The sequence below is a fragment of the Parus major genome, chromosome 1, assembly GCF_001522545.3.
Source record: "Parus major isolate Abel chromosome 1, Parus_major1.1, whole genome shotgun sequence".
NCBI classification, from domain to species: Eukaryota; Metazoa; Chordata; class Aves; order Passeriformes; family Paridae; genus Parus; species Parus major.
The window spans coordinates 98,220,176-98,237,478 of NC_031768.1; the positions used below are offsets into that span (position 1 = coordinate 98,220,176).

Below are 17,303 nucleotides of genomic sequence, written 5' to 3' on the forward strand. Positions count from 1 at the left end.
ATAATACATCTCAACCACCCCTTAAGTAATTTTCCACAGCTGCAGACAGTTAATGTAGTGCAGTTTTCAGCTAGAGGAGCTACTCAAAAATTATATGTAAACTCTGAAAGAGTTCTTGGAAAAGCATCTGAAGAGACAATCATGACCAGCTGACAATAGTAATATTTTTGCACATTGTTTAAAGCCTGAATGGTTCACTGAAAATGTTGATATTTATAGACATGCTTATATAAGATATATCAAACTAGGAGACAGCCACATCACGACACTTTTAATAATATTGGCCCAAATCTTTTCATTTTAACTTTGTATCTGGCAGTAGAGCTTGTACTTTCTGAATGAGACAGAAAATTTCTATGCCAAACAGTTTAAAAGAAACAGGCAAACTGAAAAGTATTTCTTTCTATGAAGAGCAATATTAGAGCAAATATGTTTTATCTAAAAGCAAACATTATTACAAAATAATGTTCTTAAATTCTAATGAACTAGATTGAGGTAAGAACATACTCACCATCAGTGCTGGAAAGCTCTGTCTGTGTACATGTCATAAGCTTGGCCACACAATGGAAGACAAGTTCCCTCTTTTCTTCCTCAATTAAGAAAGGTGATAAACACTGAAGTGTATGCAATCTGCCCTCTGTCAATGGAAGGAACCTACTCATACAAGTAAAACACCAACAATGAAATGGACCCAAAAACTGAACTAGGAAACAAAGTATCAGTTAGTTCATAATGACATAATATCCTCTGACATAACTAATCCCACATGCTAAACCAAATCTGACTTTCACATGTTGTACACATTTATCACTTCAATTTCAGCCTTCGGTTGTCAAAGGTCAGAGTCAGGATCGTTTTATACTATCAACATTCACAACAAACTGCAAGTTTGTAGGCAGCAGAATTAAGATACCCTTCTGTTGTCTTGAAAAGTTCCTTCCTCTCCCAGGATACAGCGTTCTCAGCATGGATCACTTTGGCCATGGTTAAGGACCAGAGTCTTCCATGTTCCTCTGATCTTCAAAGAAGAAGAAAGACCCTGGTTAATATATGCAGATGCTCAGGGTTCTTCACCACAAAAGCATCTGGATGCACTTTGAATCAACACACAGATGGAAATATAGTGGTACTCTATACAATACAAGCCATGAAGACAGAACTAAAAGTTGTTTCACTTATTCTCACCTACCTGTCAAATAGAGTTTGTTGCAGGCTGGCTGTACTACTCAGAGCACTGAACTCCTCATATGTGATGTGCATCTCTTCTAACATATGAAGATATTCCAGAAGCAGACAAGGAGGATTCTCCAATTCTTTAATCCATTGTAATGAGTACAACAGTTCTGCAACTAATTAAATAACAGCTGATGTTTATAAATGACTACTGACTTACAGAAGAAAGAAGTTTGCAGTTCAAGTTTTTGTTGGTTTTTTTGAATATGCTTTTAAAGCATTTAAGATATTTTTACATGCAATCTCAGGTACTTCAGAGTATGAACTGGATATTTGCCATTGTATCATAACATACAGAAAAAAAAAAAAAAGGCTACAGTAATCTATTCTAGATATTCAAGAAATTTTAAAGCAAACTAAGCATGTCATGACTCCTCTATTCTCCCCCTTTTCTTTAATATATATTTCTTGCAGACAAGGCAATCAATATTTATGTCCAGAAGAAAACCAAGCAAATTTCAAAAGAGGTTCCTTCATTAGCTTACAAAGATCAACAAATTACAATTACACTTAACAATAAACAATTACACTTCTCATCATAGTGAGATTTTTGGAGATGGAATTGTTAATTTGGTAATGCTGCATTTAACTTGAGCATTCTTGAAAATAAAAGGCAACTAGATTCCACCTCCTGGAATTAAGAAAGGTTGTTGTCTCAAGCTATTTTTAAATTATGGTTAAACCCTCAAGGGAGATTCAGTTCTTATTGCCCAGTCATGCCAATGGATGGTGTGTTTGGGCCATGAACAGATCTGAAGTTCATTAATCTGAAGTTCATCTGAACTCAAAATTCTGTTGAGATAGGATGTATATAACCAAAAGAAGTTCCAGAAATATAAAAACTACTTTTCAAGATCTGAACAAAAAACACCAAGCAAAAACAAAAAAAAATCAAACAAACAAAAAAAAAACCCAAACAACTCACAAACCAGCAACCAAAGGTAAAAGGATAATTTCTCATACCTGTATGCCAGACTCTACCTATGCGGTTCTAATTTTCACTTGAGATTACAACTACTATAAAATAAAATTCCTTAAAGTTTTACCATCGTAACTTACTTATATTATCAATTTTCTTTCTTTCAGCATCATCATTTCCATGGACTACACTATTTTTCAGTTGAAGTAGTACCATTTTACTTAACAAGGCTGAAGTACACAGATGGCCTGGAAGTTTAGTTGTGCCACACAGCTTGACACTTGATCCCAGAGGGTCACAATTCATACTAAGCCTTCCTTCCAAAAGAGGCTTGTGCATCCACTGTAATATGTGCATAAAAAGAGTATGAAAAAATACTTTGATCTGTTTAACCTTGAAAATTCAGAATTATTGAGAAATAACCATGAAACATACACATTCATATCAAAAGCACAATGGTGACAATGACCCACTCCAGTGTATTAAAAACCTAATTGCACAGCAGTAATTTGGAACTGCATTGCTGCTAAGAAACAAATACATTTCTTAGTAACAAGAAATTGTAGGGTTACTGAAGACTGTTGGCTGCACAGGAAATTGCTGTCCCTCCACACCCTCTACTCTATGTATGTCAGCATTCTGTTGGTAGATAGCACACCACACTCCTCTGCAGATATTGGTGTCTTTCACAAAACTAATCTTTACGAAGAATTAACTTAGAGATAAAAACATCTTCATAACAGTTACTCTGTCAGATAAAATTCCAGAACTGTAAAGCAAGTTGCTGGTGTTCTGTGCAGAAAAGGGTAATTTCATGGATTTTGATTTTTCTCCAGTAGTACTGGATGGGTCCATAAACAGAGATTTTGTCCTCTTTATGGACAGAGGCTGAAAAGAACCTCTGCACAAACATATGGTATTCATAAGTGCACTGCTATGTCAAAAGAAAGAATGCTTACCACCCTAGGGGACAGAGGCTTGAGGAAAGATTGACCACCCTGTGCAATCCATTATCATTTCCATACCTCAGAGCACAGAGACTCGTGCAATTTCCCCCACTCCGTTCTGTTTGGTGTGACATGCTCAACATAAGCTCTCACAAGATATCCAGACTGTCCAGCAGCTTCCATGAGCTTCAACAACAAATCACTGACTGCAGAGATCAAAACCTGAAGACTGAAAAAAGGAGAAAATGCTGCAAACAAGTTGGGCACAATTCATTAAGAGCCACCTCCATATTTTCCATGGATACAATGCTCCATACATGCAGTACCAGGGGTGGTTAAGTTCTGCTCTACACATTGCCTCCAAGAGGCTGAAAAGTCTTTCAGTATTACAGATGTTAATTAAATAAAGGCTATTAAAGCACTGATCCTGGTTTGTTTTGGAGAATGATACATTATGGAACAGGCATCCCAATTACCTTTTAACATCTAAAGAGGATGACTGAACTTGGTTCTTGACCCACAGTGCAGCTTTAAGCAAAAAGGTGCTCTGTTTCTGAGTGCTTTGAAGCTGATGCACAAGTGAATTTACACCAGACATCCAAGTGTGTTTTAATTTGCATACAAGTACATCTATTGTAGGGAAAAGAAAAAAGAAAACAAAACAACAAAAAATGGACAAGCAAAACCACCACAAACAGGTAAACTGTAATTACAACCTACAGCATACAGCAACAATCAAATGTCTAAAGATCCTACAGTAAAACAATCCTCTTTTCTGTGGTTACGTGCAAAAACTATCAAAGGCACACACACAGCTTTCTTGTGGCACAGCAATTTTAAATTAACTGTAACTCACAAGTAAGATTCAATTTAATTAAGAGTGATGTTCCTGTTGTCTGCTACCATATGGCCATACAATCTTCAAAACCACAGATCTTTCTACCAAAATATGGAACATTCACAACATCAATAGTCATTTATAAAGCAGTAGTGGTTTCCAAGCTAGTACTGACCTACTTCACTTCTACAACAATACTGAAACATTGTATTTACTTGTATTAATGTCAGTATATGCACATAACAATTTAGCACCCTCAAATTCTGCATTCAAAGAATATAAATCAGGATCTCAGTCTGAACCTGAGACACTGGTAGAGAGAGGCATGGATTACAATTTGTCTGGGCAACTTGGCCAATATAAATGGTTTCAGAATAAATACATGTTATCTGTAAAGAAGTGATTGTACACAGGTTTTCAGAGACTCCCCAGATTGCAAAACGAACAAAAAAATGTTCATTTGTTATATTTCATAGACTTTAAACAACTTCTGTAACAGTCCAAATAGTGTGCAATATCACAGCCTCCAAGTTAGCTGATACTAACATTAAAAAAGCATCAAAGTCCTTGTAAAGATGTTCAGGACTTGATGCTTAGTAGTACCAATGGGCACAGTAAATGAAAGCAGAGATTTTCATGAGTTACAGCTGCAAATGCTCAGTGTATGTGAACTCAGTATTCTATCACATACTTGATTCTGTTTCATGAAAAGGAAGAATTTAGATGTAATCATCACCTATGAAAAGGCTTGGTTGAAGTTCTTTTTCCAGATTACCTGTCAAGTGTGTTGCATCCTGCCTCTGAGCACACAGCTGGAAGATGGTAAGGAGCAAGTCTTCTGAGGATGGCATCAGCAAACACCCTTTCACTGAGCTGAAAAAGCTCGAGGCCACATCACAGATGAAAGATACTGAGGGTTCAGTATTTCCAGCTTCAGAAAGATCCTTTGCTTTACACAGAGCTGCCTGAAGTTTATCAATAATCCTTTCAACAAAAGTTTCACCAATCAATGATTCTGTTGGGCAGAGGAAAAAGACAGTATGCTTTAATTGCTTGATAAACACGACCGTGCAAAGATGCCATATTAATATGGACCAATTTGATTTCTATTTACTAATTCTGAATGCAAAATAAAGTGCAAAGCAGTTTCAGTCTAATGGATAACTACACTCTCTTATTTCATAGACACCAGCCAACATTTCACATTGCCAAGTATTTTTCTCTAAACCAACTGAAGCAGCTTTGGAAAAGGCATTTAAAATAGATCAAGTGCAAAGTGACCCCTCTCCCTTTTGTGTCTTCCTAGCTTCTGGCAACCAGCTGTGAGCCCCAGATCTCACCAGACTATTGCATATAGCCACAAACACGCTTAGATCCTTTTTCATAGGATAGAAAGCAAGCCAATCACATCTATCCTTAAACTCTGCAGTATCCTGAGGCAATGAGTTCTATTATTTAATTATAAACTGTATGAAGAAGTGTACTTTTCTTTCCCCTCAAGACTGCTATCTAAGCATGTGTTAGAAACTCACAATCTTCCACTGAAAGAAATAATGATAAATTTCTCATATTTGCATTTCCTATATAAATTGTGATTTTGTGGCTCTTAAACACGACCCCATCCCTAACCAATTCCACTACAAGATGACAAATTATAGCTTTTTTTCTGCATCTACAAGCAGTAGATCCACTGCTTGTCTAACCACCCCTAGCAGATTTCTTTGGGCATATTCTATTACACATTTTTCAAAAGCATATAGATGAACAAGAATATTGCAATAACCAAAACTATATGCAGTATTCTAGATATTGACAACATATTCAGTATATTGACTAGATACTATAAAAAGTTTCATTTGTCCTCTGTTCTTTTCACAGCAGCTTCTAATAACCTGTATTCCTTTTTTACTATCTGTCACTTACAGGGAAACACCACAATGACTGAAGATCTTTTTTTGAGTTTTAACAGGTCAGAGCCCATCATTGAACTGACAGTTACAATTATGTTCTTCCCGTGTATACTTGTAATATTTACTGGCTTTCAATTTATTTTGTAATCTTTCGTATCATTTAAGCACTAAGTATGACAACACACTGCTATGGGTCTGTGACTTTCCAGTAACAATTATCTTCCCTTCACTATTTATCCTTTTTCCCCTTGAATTCCTTTCATCATAGGCTACTGATCCATGAAAGGCTCTTCTATTTCCTCCATAACAATTTGCCATAATAAACTTAGATAAGAGATCCCATTATAAGATTCTTTTTGAAAGTCCAAATACTCTACTTTGGCTTGAATGGCTAACTCAAGAACCACTATAGCTCCTCAAAATCTCCTAGGCTTCATCCAGTATGATTTAAACACAAGTCACCCAGCACCCAGCAGAAAATGAGCTCAGAGTGTCTCTGGCTCTAGAGTCAAAAAGAAAAGTCACTGGACAATCAGCCCTAGAACATAACAGACTCACAAGCACATTTGTTGAACTCTCTGTGGAGAGAGGAAACAGGTTTTCCTGATGGTCCTTTACATAAAAAGTTCCAGTAACAGAAAAAACAATCTTAGGACACCTTCAGGATAACTTGTCTAAGTACATCCACTACAGTGAGCTGCCTGTGTGCACCTCTGAAACTTGAAAGAACCATGAATGTGCACAGCATCCAGTGACACTGAAATATGTCACCTCAGGGATCAAAGCAAATGCTGACTTTACATGGAAAACATGAAGAAAATTGAACTACCCTGGAAGTCTATATTATATACTAAAAATGCAAGAAATAAATTAAATAGGCTGCTATTAATTAAAAAAAAAAATCAGATTACATATACAGCATAAGAACACACACAGACTTTTTAAAAGACATGAAAATAAATGGAAATGGCCCGAAACAATTTAAAGATCCTGTAACAAGGCATTACTAAAATGCACATAGGTCTGTAACAATTGAGTTGGTATTCTAGTTTTGAAGGTGAATTTCACATGCTATGGTTTAAAAATTCGTATTATTTTACAGTACATCAGCTGATAGATCAAGCTTACTTAAATTTTCCTCAAGTTCTCAGAACTTGCAAAACTGATTTTTCTCTTTAAATACTGCCTTTGTTTAGCAATGTGGACCAAAAAAATGGAAGCTACTGCTGCAAGTTACTGTTTACAAAATTAAACTGGATGTAGTGAAATGGCTAAGGTATAAAAAAAGCCCAAAAAATAAGAAACTAAAACCCCAACAAAAACCAACCAATCAACAAAAAACTACCAAAAAAAACCTTAAATGTTCTACATGAAGTATTCTGAAGATCACAAATTCCCTTCAACCTCATGCAGAGCCTAAGTGCAGCATTTACACTTCATGAACTCCAAGGATTATATATGCTCACCATTTTTAACATGCTGTGACAACACCAAGCTCAGGAGGGTCCACCTTTCTGAAGAGGCTGATCCTGATGAGGCTGCTCTAGGTTTTAAACCCAGGTGACACAGATCATCTGCCAGCATTACCAGTTTTTCTCCAAGCGTGTCCCCTTTGAGCCAGTCAGAGACTAAGGAAAGTTTTGTAGTGCTTGAGCATGCCTGGATCACAAGAAAAACATTCCAAGAATCTTTTGAGGGTATAGAATAATAGAATGGTTTGGACTGGAAGGGACTGTACAGATCATCTTCCAAGTTCCAATTTAAGTACCAACACCCTGCCATGGGCAGGGACACCTCCCACTAGACCACATTGCTCCAAGCCCTGTCCAGCCTGGCCTTGAACACTTCCAGGGATGGGACAGCCACAGCTTCTTTGGGCAGCTCCCTGTTATGAACAATTAACTTTTATTCCTAAGCATAAGATTAGTATGTCAAACTTGCATACACAGAGCGAGAATGATATAATCTGCCACAAACAGCCTTCAGATTTTACATCTGCAACAACACCCCCCAACTTTCTCTTTGCCAGAGACAGCAACTTATGGCTGGGTCAGATCTCTACTGCAGAGTGAAACAAGTAATGCTTCCTTTACCTTTCTCCTCAAACTATAGAGCCCAGAAAACTCCTATATTACAATTAGAAAAGTAACTTCTGGATGACCAAGTTGGCTGAAATCAAATCTATTTAAAACATAAAACCTGTTTACAGCACCTGAATTTCTTTAAGAAGAAATAGAAGGTCACAAATTAAAAACATTATTTTGCTGATGAGCCACTTTAAGTTAAAAAATCATAAAACCTGATCATTTCTAAAATACACAGCATATGTGAGGGAAGATCTTATGGTCTATGCACTGGACTGTAGGTCAAGTGCAATGAGGTCTTGTCCAGAAATTCATCATACACTTCCTATTTCATCCCACCCAATTACTTAAATGTCAATTTGTCAGTACTCAGTGTGAAAAAATGGAATACTACCTTTTCCTTATAAGGATGATGACATAAATAATCATTTAAATTATAGGTCTAATCCCCAGCTCCATTCTCTCTAGCTTGGAAGAGATGGTCAACAAATGAGGAATTCCTCTGGCTCAGAAACCAGACTGACCATTATCGGAAGGAGCAAAGATTCTTTTGTTTTGGCATCATCACTTCATTTTTAAGACAGTCTCCAGATTAAAATGCATTTAAAACAAACACTACTCTGAAACTGTATGATTTTCAAACTACGGAAATTACAACTACAAACTCATGTGAGTCTCAAAGCTAACATTAAATTACACTTATTAAAAACTATGCATAACAAGAACAAAAAGAAATCTTAAGAGGTACCTTTTGAATTATCTGGAGGAAAATAACCCATTTCAAATCCATCTGGAAAAGAAAAACAAAATTCCCCAATATTTAATAAAAATCTTTGCTGAATAGGAAGCAATAATGCCATTTTAACTGTTCTATAGGCATAAGGAGAAGCTGCTAAAATTCAGTAACAAAGTTATTGATTATATTATTTTTGTCTTCCAAATCTTTCTCTCCCACAAAATACAGTAAGGGATTGTATTTATACAAAAAGGCTACCAATGACTACTATTAAAGTACACTGTATAAAGAAACAAGAGAAACAAGAAATGAAAATTCTGATACTTTTTTAAAAATTATTTATACTGTATAGAAAGGGACAGAACCTTACACCCATCACTATCATGTCCAACTTTCCTAAAAGTACCTTCCTAATGCTGAACTTAACCCAAATTATTTATTAGAATTATCTTCCATGCGACAGTGCCAAAATAAGATTATTAATGAACCACAGCCCACAATAACAGTAATGACTTTGATAAAAATTAGTAACATCATGTACAAGTCATACCTTTGCTAAATCATCAAGAATGACTTTCCTTTCATCATTATTGTTGCAACAATGAAGTACACTGTATAAAATATCAACCAGGAAATGTGTGTCTTTTCTCCAGTCTTCTTTCAGCCAAGTTATTAAATTCATATACAGAAATTGTACAGATGGATTTTGGATATGAGGTTTCACTTCGTTTTGGGATTCAGCTTGAGCAGGGCTTACATCATTTCCCTGCTCTAAAAGTACTTGGAAAACTCTGTTTGAAGAAAAGGAGTTGAGCAGGGCAGAGAGAAATTTCAAATGCTGTTCTGACTTCTGTTCATTGATATACACAATGCTCAGCTCAGCCAGGTTGCAGACTAAGTTCTCTAGAGGTTCTTTCCTTAGAGGTGAAGTTTGCTGAAAGTCAGCCTGAATTTCAGAATCACTATTTCTCACTTCTGTGAGCTTTCGATTCTCTGTGTTCCTTTCAGATTCATCCTCATCTGTAAATCTGATTTTTAGAGATTTTCTATTGTTTGGTTTCGTAGCGCTCTTTGGATTCTGAAGAATTTCTAGCATACCAGATATGGCAAACAGTAATTTCTCATCAGCATCCAACCTATCAACATGAAGTATACACATTTTTAAAAGATGGTCCCAAAAATCTGACAACAGTTTCTGGAAAACTTCATCTGTGCTATCATCATTGGAGAGTTCTGCTTTAGCTTCCCAGGAACTCAACATTTCTGCTATTTGATAAAATAATGGTCCACTCTGTAACTTGGGCTCCTTAAGTACAGCATTGGTAAAAGGAATTAGCTATAAAGACAAAAAAATATATTAAAGAACAGTGATCCAAACTAGAAAATCATTTTATTCTTTATAATACTGAGAAATTGTATAATTCTGAAAAACATTCTGGAAGCAATTCTGCAAATATGATGATTATTTATGTTTGAATACTTTATAAAAATATACAGGATGGGAGGCACTTCTTTCCCCTTAAATATAACTTCAATTGCACAGCAAAAAGGATTATTCCACCAGAAGAAAAAACCCCTAAATTCATAGTACCTTTAGTTTTGTTACACATTGCTCTCTACAACTCCCTGAAAGGAGGTGGGGGTGGGTCTCTTCTGCCATGTCTCAAGTGAAAGGATGAGAAGGAATGGCCCTTAATTGCAGCAGGGGAAATTCAAACCAGCAATTAGAAAAAAAAATAAAAATCACTGTAAGTGTTGTCAGGCATTGGAATAAGTTGCCCAGAAAGGTGGTGGAGACACCACCTCTGAAAGTGCTTAAGAGACACTTGGATGAGGCACATGGGGACATGGTCTGGGGGCGATTTTGGTGGTGCTGGGCTGACAGTGAGACTGGATGATCTTGAAGGTCTTTTCCAGACTTGCAATTCTGTGTGGTTTTTTTTTCATAAAATCTAGGGAAACTCAACAGATAAGTTAATCCTCACCTAAAACTCACATTTTTTCTTTAATTTTGAATTATTAAATGAACACACAACAATATTCAGTATTTCTGATAAATACCTGGTCACATATAAGCATTTGATGAATTTGGCTTTGGTCTTCTCCTTCTCTTTTCTGTAGTACAGCAAAGCACAGACACTCCATAAATGCAGTTATAATTGCTGAGCTTTCTGAAGGGCTGGCTATTGTCCTCTCATGTGACAACCTGTGAGAGGACACACAGTCAGTTGTGCTTCCAAGAAACCCAGTACAAATGTCAATGTGCCCTCAATTATGTTCTGATCCAAACACCAGTATGAGAATACAGGATCACTGAATCATTTACAGGAGTCAGATCAAAATAAAGTCAATTTAAAAGGTTGCTAAACCCAGGCAATTAACAGAACTTATATCAAAATATCTTCTTCATCTGGTCTTAGCATTCAGAAAAAAAAAGACCTATGGAAACACAGAAACCATATACAGCACATTGTCTCATGTTTCAGTCAGCTGGTGAAACTCTTCTGCAATTCTCCATACACACCATAGAGGTTCAGAAAGCATCACTTTTTGTCTTTACAGAAGAAAAAAAAAAAAAAAAAGATAAAAAATGGGAAGGAAAAAATAGAGAAAAAAAAGAAAGCAACCTAAGGACAGTCTCACCAGTTTTGAGTCTGAAAACCTGTAATTTCTCTGGTTTTTAATAATTACATTGCACAAATGATCACAGAAATATTACAATAATTTTTTTTTAAATAAATGAAATTTCAGTATTTCATAAAATAATTTCTATATGCTTTTCAGTACACAATGTACAGGTGCACATTTAAATTACATTTGACAGAAAGGTGGTTTTGACGTATTTTAAAGGCACAAAGTAAAAGCAGCTTCATCCTTTAAAAATAAATGAGTATTATGAGAATTACAGTTCCTACATAAAGGAAATGTCACTATCACAAAGCTAATACCCTCTGTAAGAATTACACACTGGTGAGAAGTAATTAATGACTCTTAAGAGTCACCCTTAACTATAATTAATGTTCCATATTCAAATCTGTCATGGAATAAACACAAAGCTTTGACAAGGAAAGATAAGAATGCTTCATGTAAGGAAGATGTAGTAAAATCAAAAGGAAAGCTGAAGGTTTAAGACAACAGGAACAGCCACAAAGGACTGACTCCAGTTTGGATATTAAAAAGAATTTTAAAAATATTATCTCATTCATCACTAAATGCTTAAAGGTTAGTTTCTTTATTTCCAAATATAAAAGAGACTGATTCCAAATAAATAAATTCGTGGTCCATACCCTTGAATTATAGAGCTGAAAAAAACTCTGAAGTACTCCAGCTTTGGCTCCACAACATCAGGAGGCACCTTGCTAATGAAGGGCAGCAGGTTTGGGTAGATAACAGTAGCTAATCCTCGCCCACCTTCTCGAAGCACTGCCCAGAGCTTCGGCAGAACTCCTTTTCTGGCATTTACATGACTCCAACAGTCCTACAGAAAGAAATTCACTTACTATAAATTAAATAACAGTATGCTGCTTCAAGAGAACTCCCAAGGCAGCCATTTAACCTACCTCCCTGTATTACAGCTGAAACAAGTTATTGTGAAAATTAAATTCTGTTAAGTTACTCACTTGCCACTATTCTTCAAAATTAATTTCTCCCTGTTTTGGTTTGTGAAGTTAACATGATAAAACTCTTTCTGCAATGTTTAAAATCCTTTGACCTTCCTTGTTAGCCAACTGCAATTAAAGGTTTCTCTTTAATAATGTTTTCATGATGTTTCATAGAAATCACTATTGTAATTAGTCCTGTATTTCATTTTAAATTCTCATTATCAAGGCCAACCAGTGGCTGAATTTAAAAGTATCACTAACTTCACAACTTTCTTCGAAAATTTTCTGACAATTAGAAAATGCTTTGGCACTTCCCCTCCCTAATTTTTTTTTGTCATCTGATCTATTTTATTTATCATCACGTTTATTATCGTTCAAGGTACCTATATTTATAACTAGTTGAACAAAATCTGTTTAGGGGTTTTTCTTCATGAAAACTCATTACAGTTCATTACAGCAGCTGCAAAAGGGATCTGCAGCATTAAACCCTCAAACCATCCCAGTCTATGGCAACACCTCATCCTCCTAATAAATTCAAAGCCGGTGTTTCACTTAAAATTAAGGGACAAAAAAAAAAAAAAGAAAAAGCTATAGAACCCTTACATTTGAAGGGAAACAAACTAACCAAAATTGCACTGCAGGTCGTTTTTGTAACTGTCTTTAACAAAGAAAAATGTTTAAAGCATTATTTGACTTACTAGTAACTGCATTTAATGAAAACGTTTCAGGGAAATTAAATTAAATTCATGAAACAACTCTAATTTTCAGATATGCTGGACATGATCTATTTGAAAGTTACAGTGAAAGAAGGAGGATGTAGCCTTAAGGAGTTCCTGTTATTAATTATAAAGAAAACCCAGTCAAGCCTGTCTTCCTAATTCCACACAGAAAACAACACTTGGTGAAAAGTTAACTTTAATGAAAAAGTCTTCCCCTTACACTTCCCACATTACCTCAATAGTGGTGATAGTGTAAAGCACTGCTTCCCAAAGAGCAGGACACACCACTGCATCACTGTCATCAATGCTGAAAAGAACAGCAGGACAAACTCTTGGTGCTTCAGCTTTCATCACCTCAGGCAAGTGCTGGCAAAAAGCAGAAATCAGCTCAAAGAAAGCTGAGCGAACCTGACAGAGGCCACAGAAGGAAAAACAGAATTTGTCACTACATGTAGTTTATAAGATTACTTTTAAAGTCAACAAAACCTTACAACACATCATCCCCATATTTTAACATATAAACAAAAGTCAAAATACTATTAAAAACAAAGCAAAACAAAGCAGTTATCAAGCAGTCTTATCAAATATTTTAATGTCATTTTTTTAGTGATAAAATGTTTATCAAAAGTTGTATTTTCATATACTTCTCAAAAGGTGTTTTTTCCCAAAAGCAACTTAAAGCTTTTAAACAAAATACTATTGCATGAATTCATCACCCTATGCACGGCTGGTCTTGGCAGACTAAAGACCAGTAAAATGGTTTAAAAAATGAAAATCCCAAAGTATTAAGAACACCTGGTGTAAGCTGACCAAGCATGTATCTTCTACATGAATTTTAAATTATAGCAGATTGGCAAGATTTAGATCGTGATGATATGGAAATAAAAATTTAGCTTACTACATAAATTTTCAAACAATATTGTCTATATTGAATTTGAGGGCTTTTTAACACTAAGTCTGGTCAAATATTAGTCCCATATTGAAAAGATTTATAATTATGTTAACTGAACAGTCTCTTTAGCCTTTCTGAAATCTACCTAGAAAACTAAAGGCTGTTTCAAATCCAAGCAAAGTATCAAGTTCATCCTTGTAGAATACAAGTATTAATACGCCCTTAGGTTAAGGGTATGACTTTTAACAAAAACCAAGCAAAATAAAAGAGAAATTAAAAAGTCACCTGTGATACGCTGTTTTTGCTGTATTTCCAAAATTTGTTTTGGGACAGAAGTGACATTAACTTTTCCTCCAATGAATGCATCTCTTTCTTTGGCAACATGCTGAGCAACTTTTTTAAAGCTAACAATGAACAGGTCAGAATCCGGAAAAATTTGGCTTCCCTTTCTTCTGCTGGTACAGTTCTCAGAAAACAAAACAAACAAAGAAGTCAAAAGTGGACCACAAATAGACCAGTAGGCATCCCAAGTTTGTCTAAACTAAACTGCCTTCATTTTGTTGTGTTCTTGTATTGATTTCAGATGCCAGCAATGTAAATATATTAACTTCCAATAGGTTCTAAATTACACTATAAAGTGTTAGGGAAAAAAGTTTCAAGTCATCTCATCATCCAGCTACTCACAAATGCTATTCTTAAAAGAGCTGAAACAAGAATTAGTAACACAAGAAACTGTTAACATTTTCAAAACCATTTTTACTGAAGTCCAAAACAAAGTTTCTGGGATCTGGACTCAAATAATTACTCTGTGTCCTCAAACAAAACTAAATTCACTACTTTCAGGGACAGAGAACTCAATAAAGACCAAGATTTACAGTCTTAAATATACATTTAAGCAGGCAAACATACTGAGGGTCACTGAGTGTATCAGCTGTTTCCTTCAAAAGGTGATCCTGAAGTACCTATGGGGAAAAAACAACACATATAAACACAAAGAAATCTAATACTTATATGTAAACAATACAGTCCACACATTATTCAGAAACAGCCCTACAATAAAATTTCACAACCTCTGAGTTGTATTTCTAATATTTTTAGACATGCTAGTAAACACACTAGAAAAGAATTTGACTCATTCTGAACATACTAGCTGTGGTACTGTCTGAATTAAGTCTTCATAATACTCAGTAAATTGCAGCCCTATTGCTAATGTGCTCCTGCTAAGAAGAAGCCAAACTGAGGCAAATCAAAACAGTTAGGTTTGCACACAATGGGCTGGCAATGCAATATTTTACCTTTTATTAATTCAGTCAATTGAGTATCATATCTGACTGGCAGAAGACCATAAACCTTGGTCAGAATTAAACCTGTAGATGCTGAAACACTGCTCAACATTCCTCATTCCTTCTTCACTGTAGCTAAACTGCTCCAGCATCATTTCATCTGTCAGCAACATCATGTGTTGACTAAGCATCATTACATAGGAATGCACACAAGGAAATTCACTATTCATTCCTTTGGTTTGTCATTCTCAAGTCCAAAAAACCAGATGTATTTTTTCTTTGCATTCTTTAGTCTTCTTTTTTTTTTTATATTTTCTTACAGAAGAAATTCTTCCCTGTGCGAGTGGTGAGGCACTGGCACAAGTTGCCCAGAGAAGCTGTGACTGCCCCATCCCTGGAAGTGTTTAAGGCCAGGTTGGACAGGGCTTGGAAAAACCTGGTCTAGTAGAAGTTGTCCCTGTCCATGGCAGGGGGTGGAACATGAAGACCTTTTAAAAGTCCCTTCCGACCCAAACCATTCTATGGTTCTCTTCACAGGGACAAAGTTTTAGGTGAGAAAGAAATTTAACTGTGAAGAATAGATGGGGGAAGGATGACTTTTAAACTTATAATAGTAGTTGATATACACAAAGCCTTAAAGAAATACTAAAGTATAAACTCACATTAAGAATTTCATCCTTACAGAATACTAAGGCTTCAGGTTGTTTGCTTGAAGGAAAAGCTTTTTCAAAAGCTACTTTTGCAGCAGAAGCAGCAGGGGGGTAAGTGTCACACTGAGCAATCAGCCAGTAACCCATGATACTTTTTAAGTAAGGAGCTAAGTGTTTTTTTACTTTAAGAATCAGTTGCTCAAAAGATTGCTGAGTTGCTTCTCGAACGCGGCGATCGTGATCCTATTAAACAAAGAAAATAAGGAAAAAAGGAGAAAGGTTTATTGGTTTAAGAAATGTACCTTTGATTTCAGGTACTTCAAAGCAAAAGTGGTGATTAAAAAGCTGGGTTTGCAATTAACTGGATTTGAAACATAGATTTAAAAATACACACCAATGACAAACACTTTTTGGTAACCCAAGGTAACCAAGGTAACCCAAGGTATGAGGAGAGTCCCAGTTTAGTAGCATCACATTCCTAAAGTGCTGTATACTCAGAATTGTAACCTTCCCCTGATATCCTTAACAACAGTTTTTGTTCAATTTATACAAACACTTTACAGACAGACAAGAGGCAGGAGAAACAGGAAACCTTGAAGACATCTTTTGAATTAGAACGACCATAAAGCTATGCACTGTTATCTTTTATTTGCATATGAATTTAAAACATCATGATTTTCTACACTCTTGACTCCACAGAGAAACAGTAGGAATTACTCTAATGGATAAGAATAATGATTAATTTTGTCCCATATGATGCTTTCAACAGTAGCCATTCTAGACAGCTTGGAAATACAGGACATATATCAAGATACTTATTCCTAATCTGGCTAGACATTCTCTTTTCATATTTGGGTTTGGGTTTTTTTTTTTAGTGTTAAGTCTGGTCAGATATTACTCCTAGGTTAATTTATAATTTTTGTTAACTGAACAGATGCTCTAGCCCTTCTGGAATCCACATAAAAGAACTCTTCCTAAGAAATATAGTACCATCTTTTAAACATAAAGGTCTAACAGACCTATCAAGGAAGTACAGCACAGACATCAACAGTTCAAGATTCCACACACTGCCAATACTGAAATAAGTCCACCAAAAAAAGAATAGTATTTTCCTTCAACTTGATGTTCCTCCTAGAACAAACTGGTAATTGCAACAAAGGTAAATAGGTCAACAAAGGCCACCTTAAAGGTAGTCACAGGAAGTATATAGGTAAGTCTTTAATTTAAATACTTCAATACTTACTAGTGAAATTTTACAATAAATTCTCGGCCAGTAAGGAAGAACACCTTTAACAACTTCTGCTTCTCTTTCCTTGCACATCGTCCCAAACTCTTGCATAGCCTAGAATCAAAATATCAAGAGCATGACTTAAGAAGTCAAGTACATATGTTCTGTAATTTACCAGTTTGTATCTGAAACTGCAACTCCCTTTTCCAAAAAACAATTCATTTCTTGCAAAACAGCATCTATAGAGATAACTGCATGATCG

At 35.6% G+C, this 17,303-nt stretch overlaps 1 protein-coding gene across 2 annotated transcripts in view; it reads right to left on the minus strand.

Annotated features, from left to right (window-relative positions):
* LTN1 (listerin E3 ubiquitin protein ligase 1) overlaps positions 1-17,303 on the minus strand; it is a 31,207-nt gene that overhangs the window by 11,799 nt on the left and 2,105 nt on the right. The window contains exons 3-19 of one of the 2 annotated variants that reach the window (XM_033518024.1): positions 17,057-17,155; positions 15,997-16,056; positions 14,790-14,842; positions 14,166-14,346; positions 13,223-13,396; positions 11,955-12,145; positions 10,729-10,873; positions 9,218-10,003; positions 8,680-8,721; positions 7,314-7,506; positions 4,713-4,952; positions 3,576-3,729; positions 3,178-3,328; positions 2,293-2,494; positions 1,190-1,349; positions 914-1,018; positions 512-654 (exon numbers count right to left, since the gene is read on the minus strand). In XM_033518024.1, coding sequence (XP_033373915.1) covers positions 512-654; positions 914-1,018; positions 1,190-1,349; positions 2,293-2,494; positions 3,178-3,328; positions 3,576-3,729; positions 4,713-4,952; positions 7,314-7,506; positions 8,680-8,721; positions 9,218-10,003; positions 10,729-10,873; positions 11,955-12,145; positions 13,223-13,396; positions 14,166-14,346; positions 14,790-14,842; positions 15,997-16,056; positions 17,057-17,155 — 3,079 coding nt within the window. Of the gene's footprint in view, positions 1-511; positions 655-913; positions 1,019-1,189; positions 1,350-2,292; positions 2,495-3,177; positions 3,329-3,575; positions 3,730-4,712; positions 4,953-7,313; positions 7,507-8,679; positions 8,722-9,217; positions 10,004-10,728; positions 10,874-11,954; positions 12,146-13,222; positions 13,397-14,165; positions 14,347-14,789; positions 14,843-15,825; positions 16,057-17,056; positions 17,156-17,303 lie in introns of both variants that reach the window. The other variant, XM_015625142.2, reaches the window with a different exon arrangement.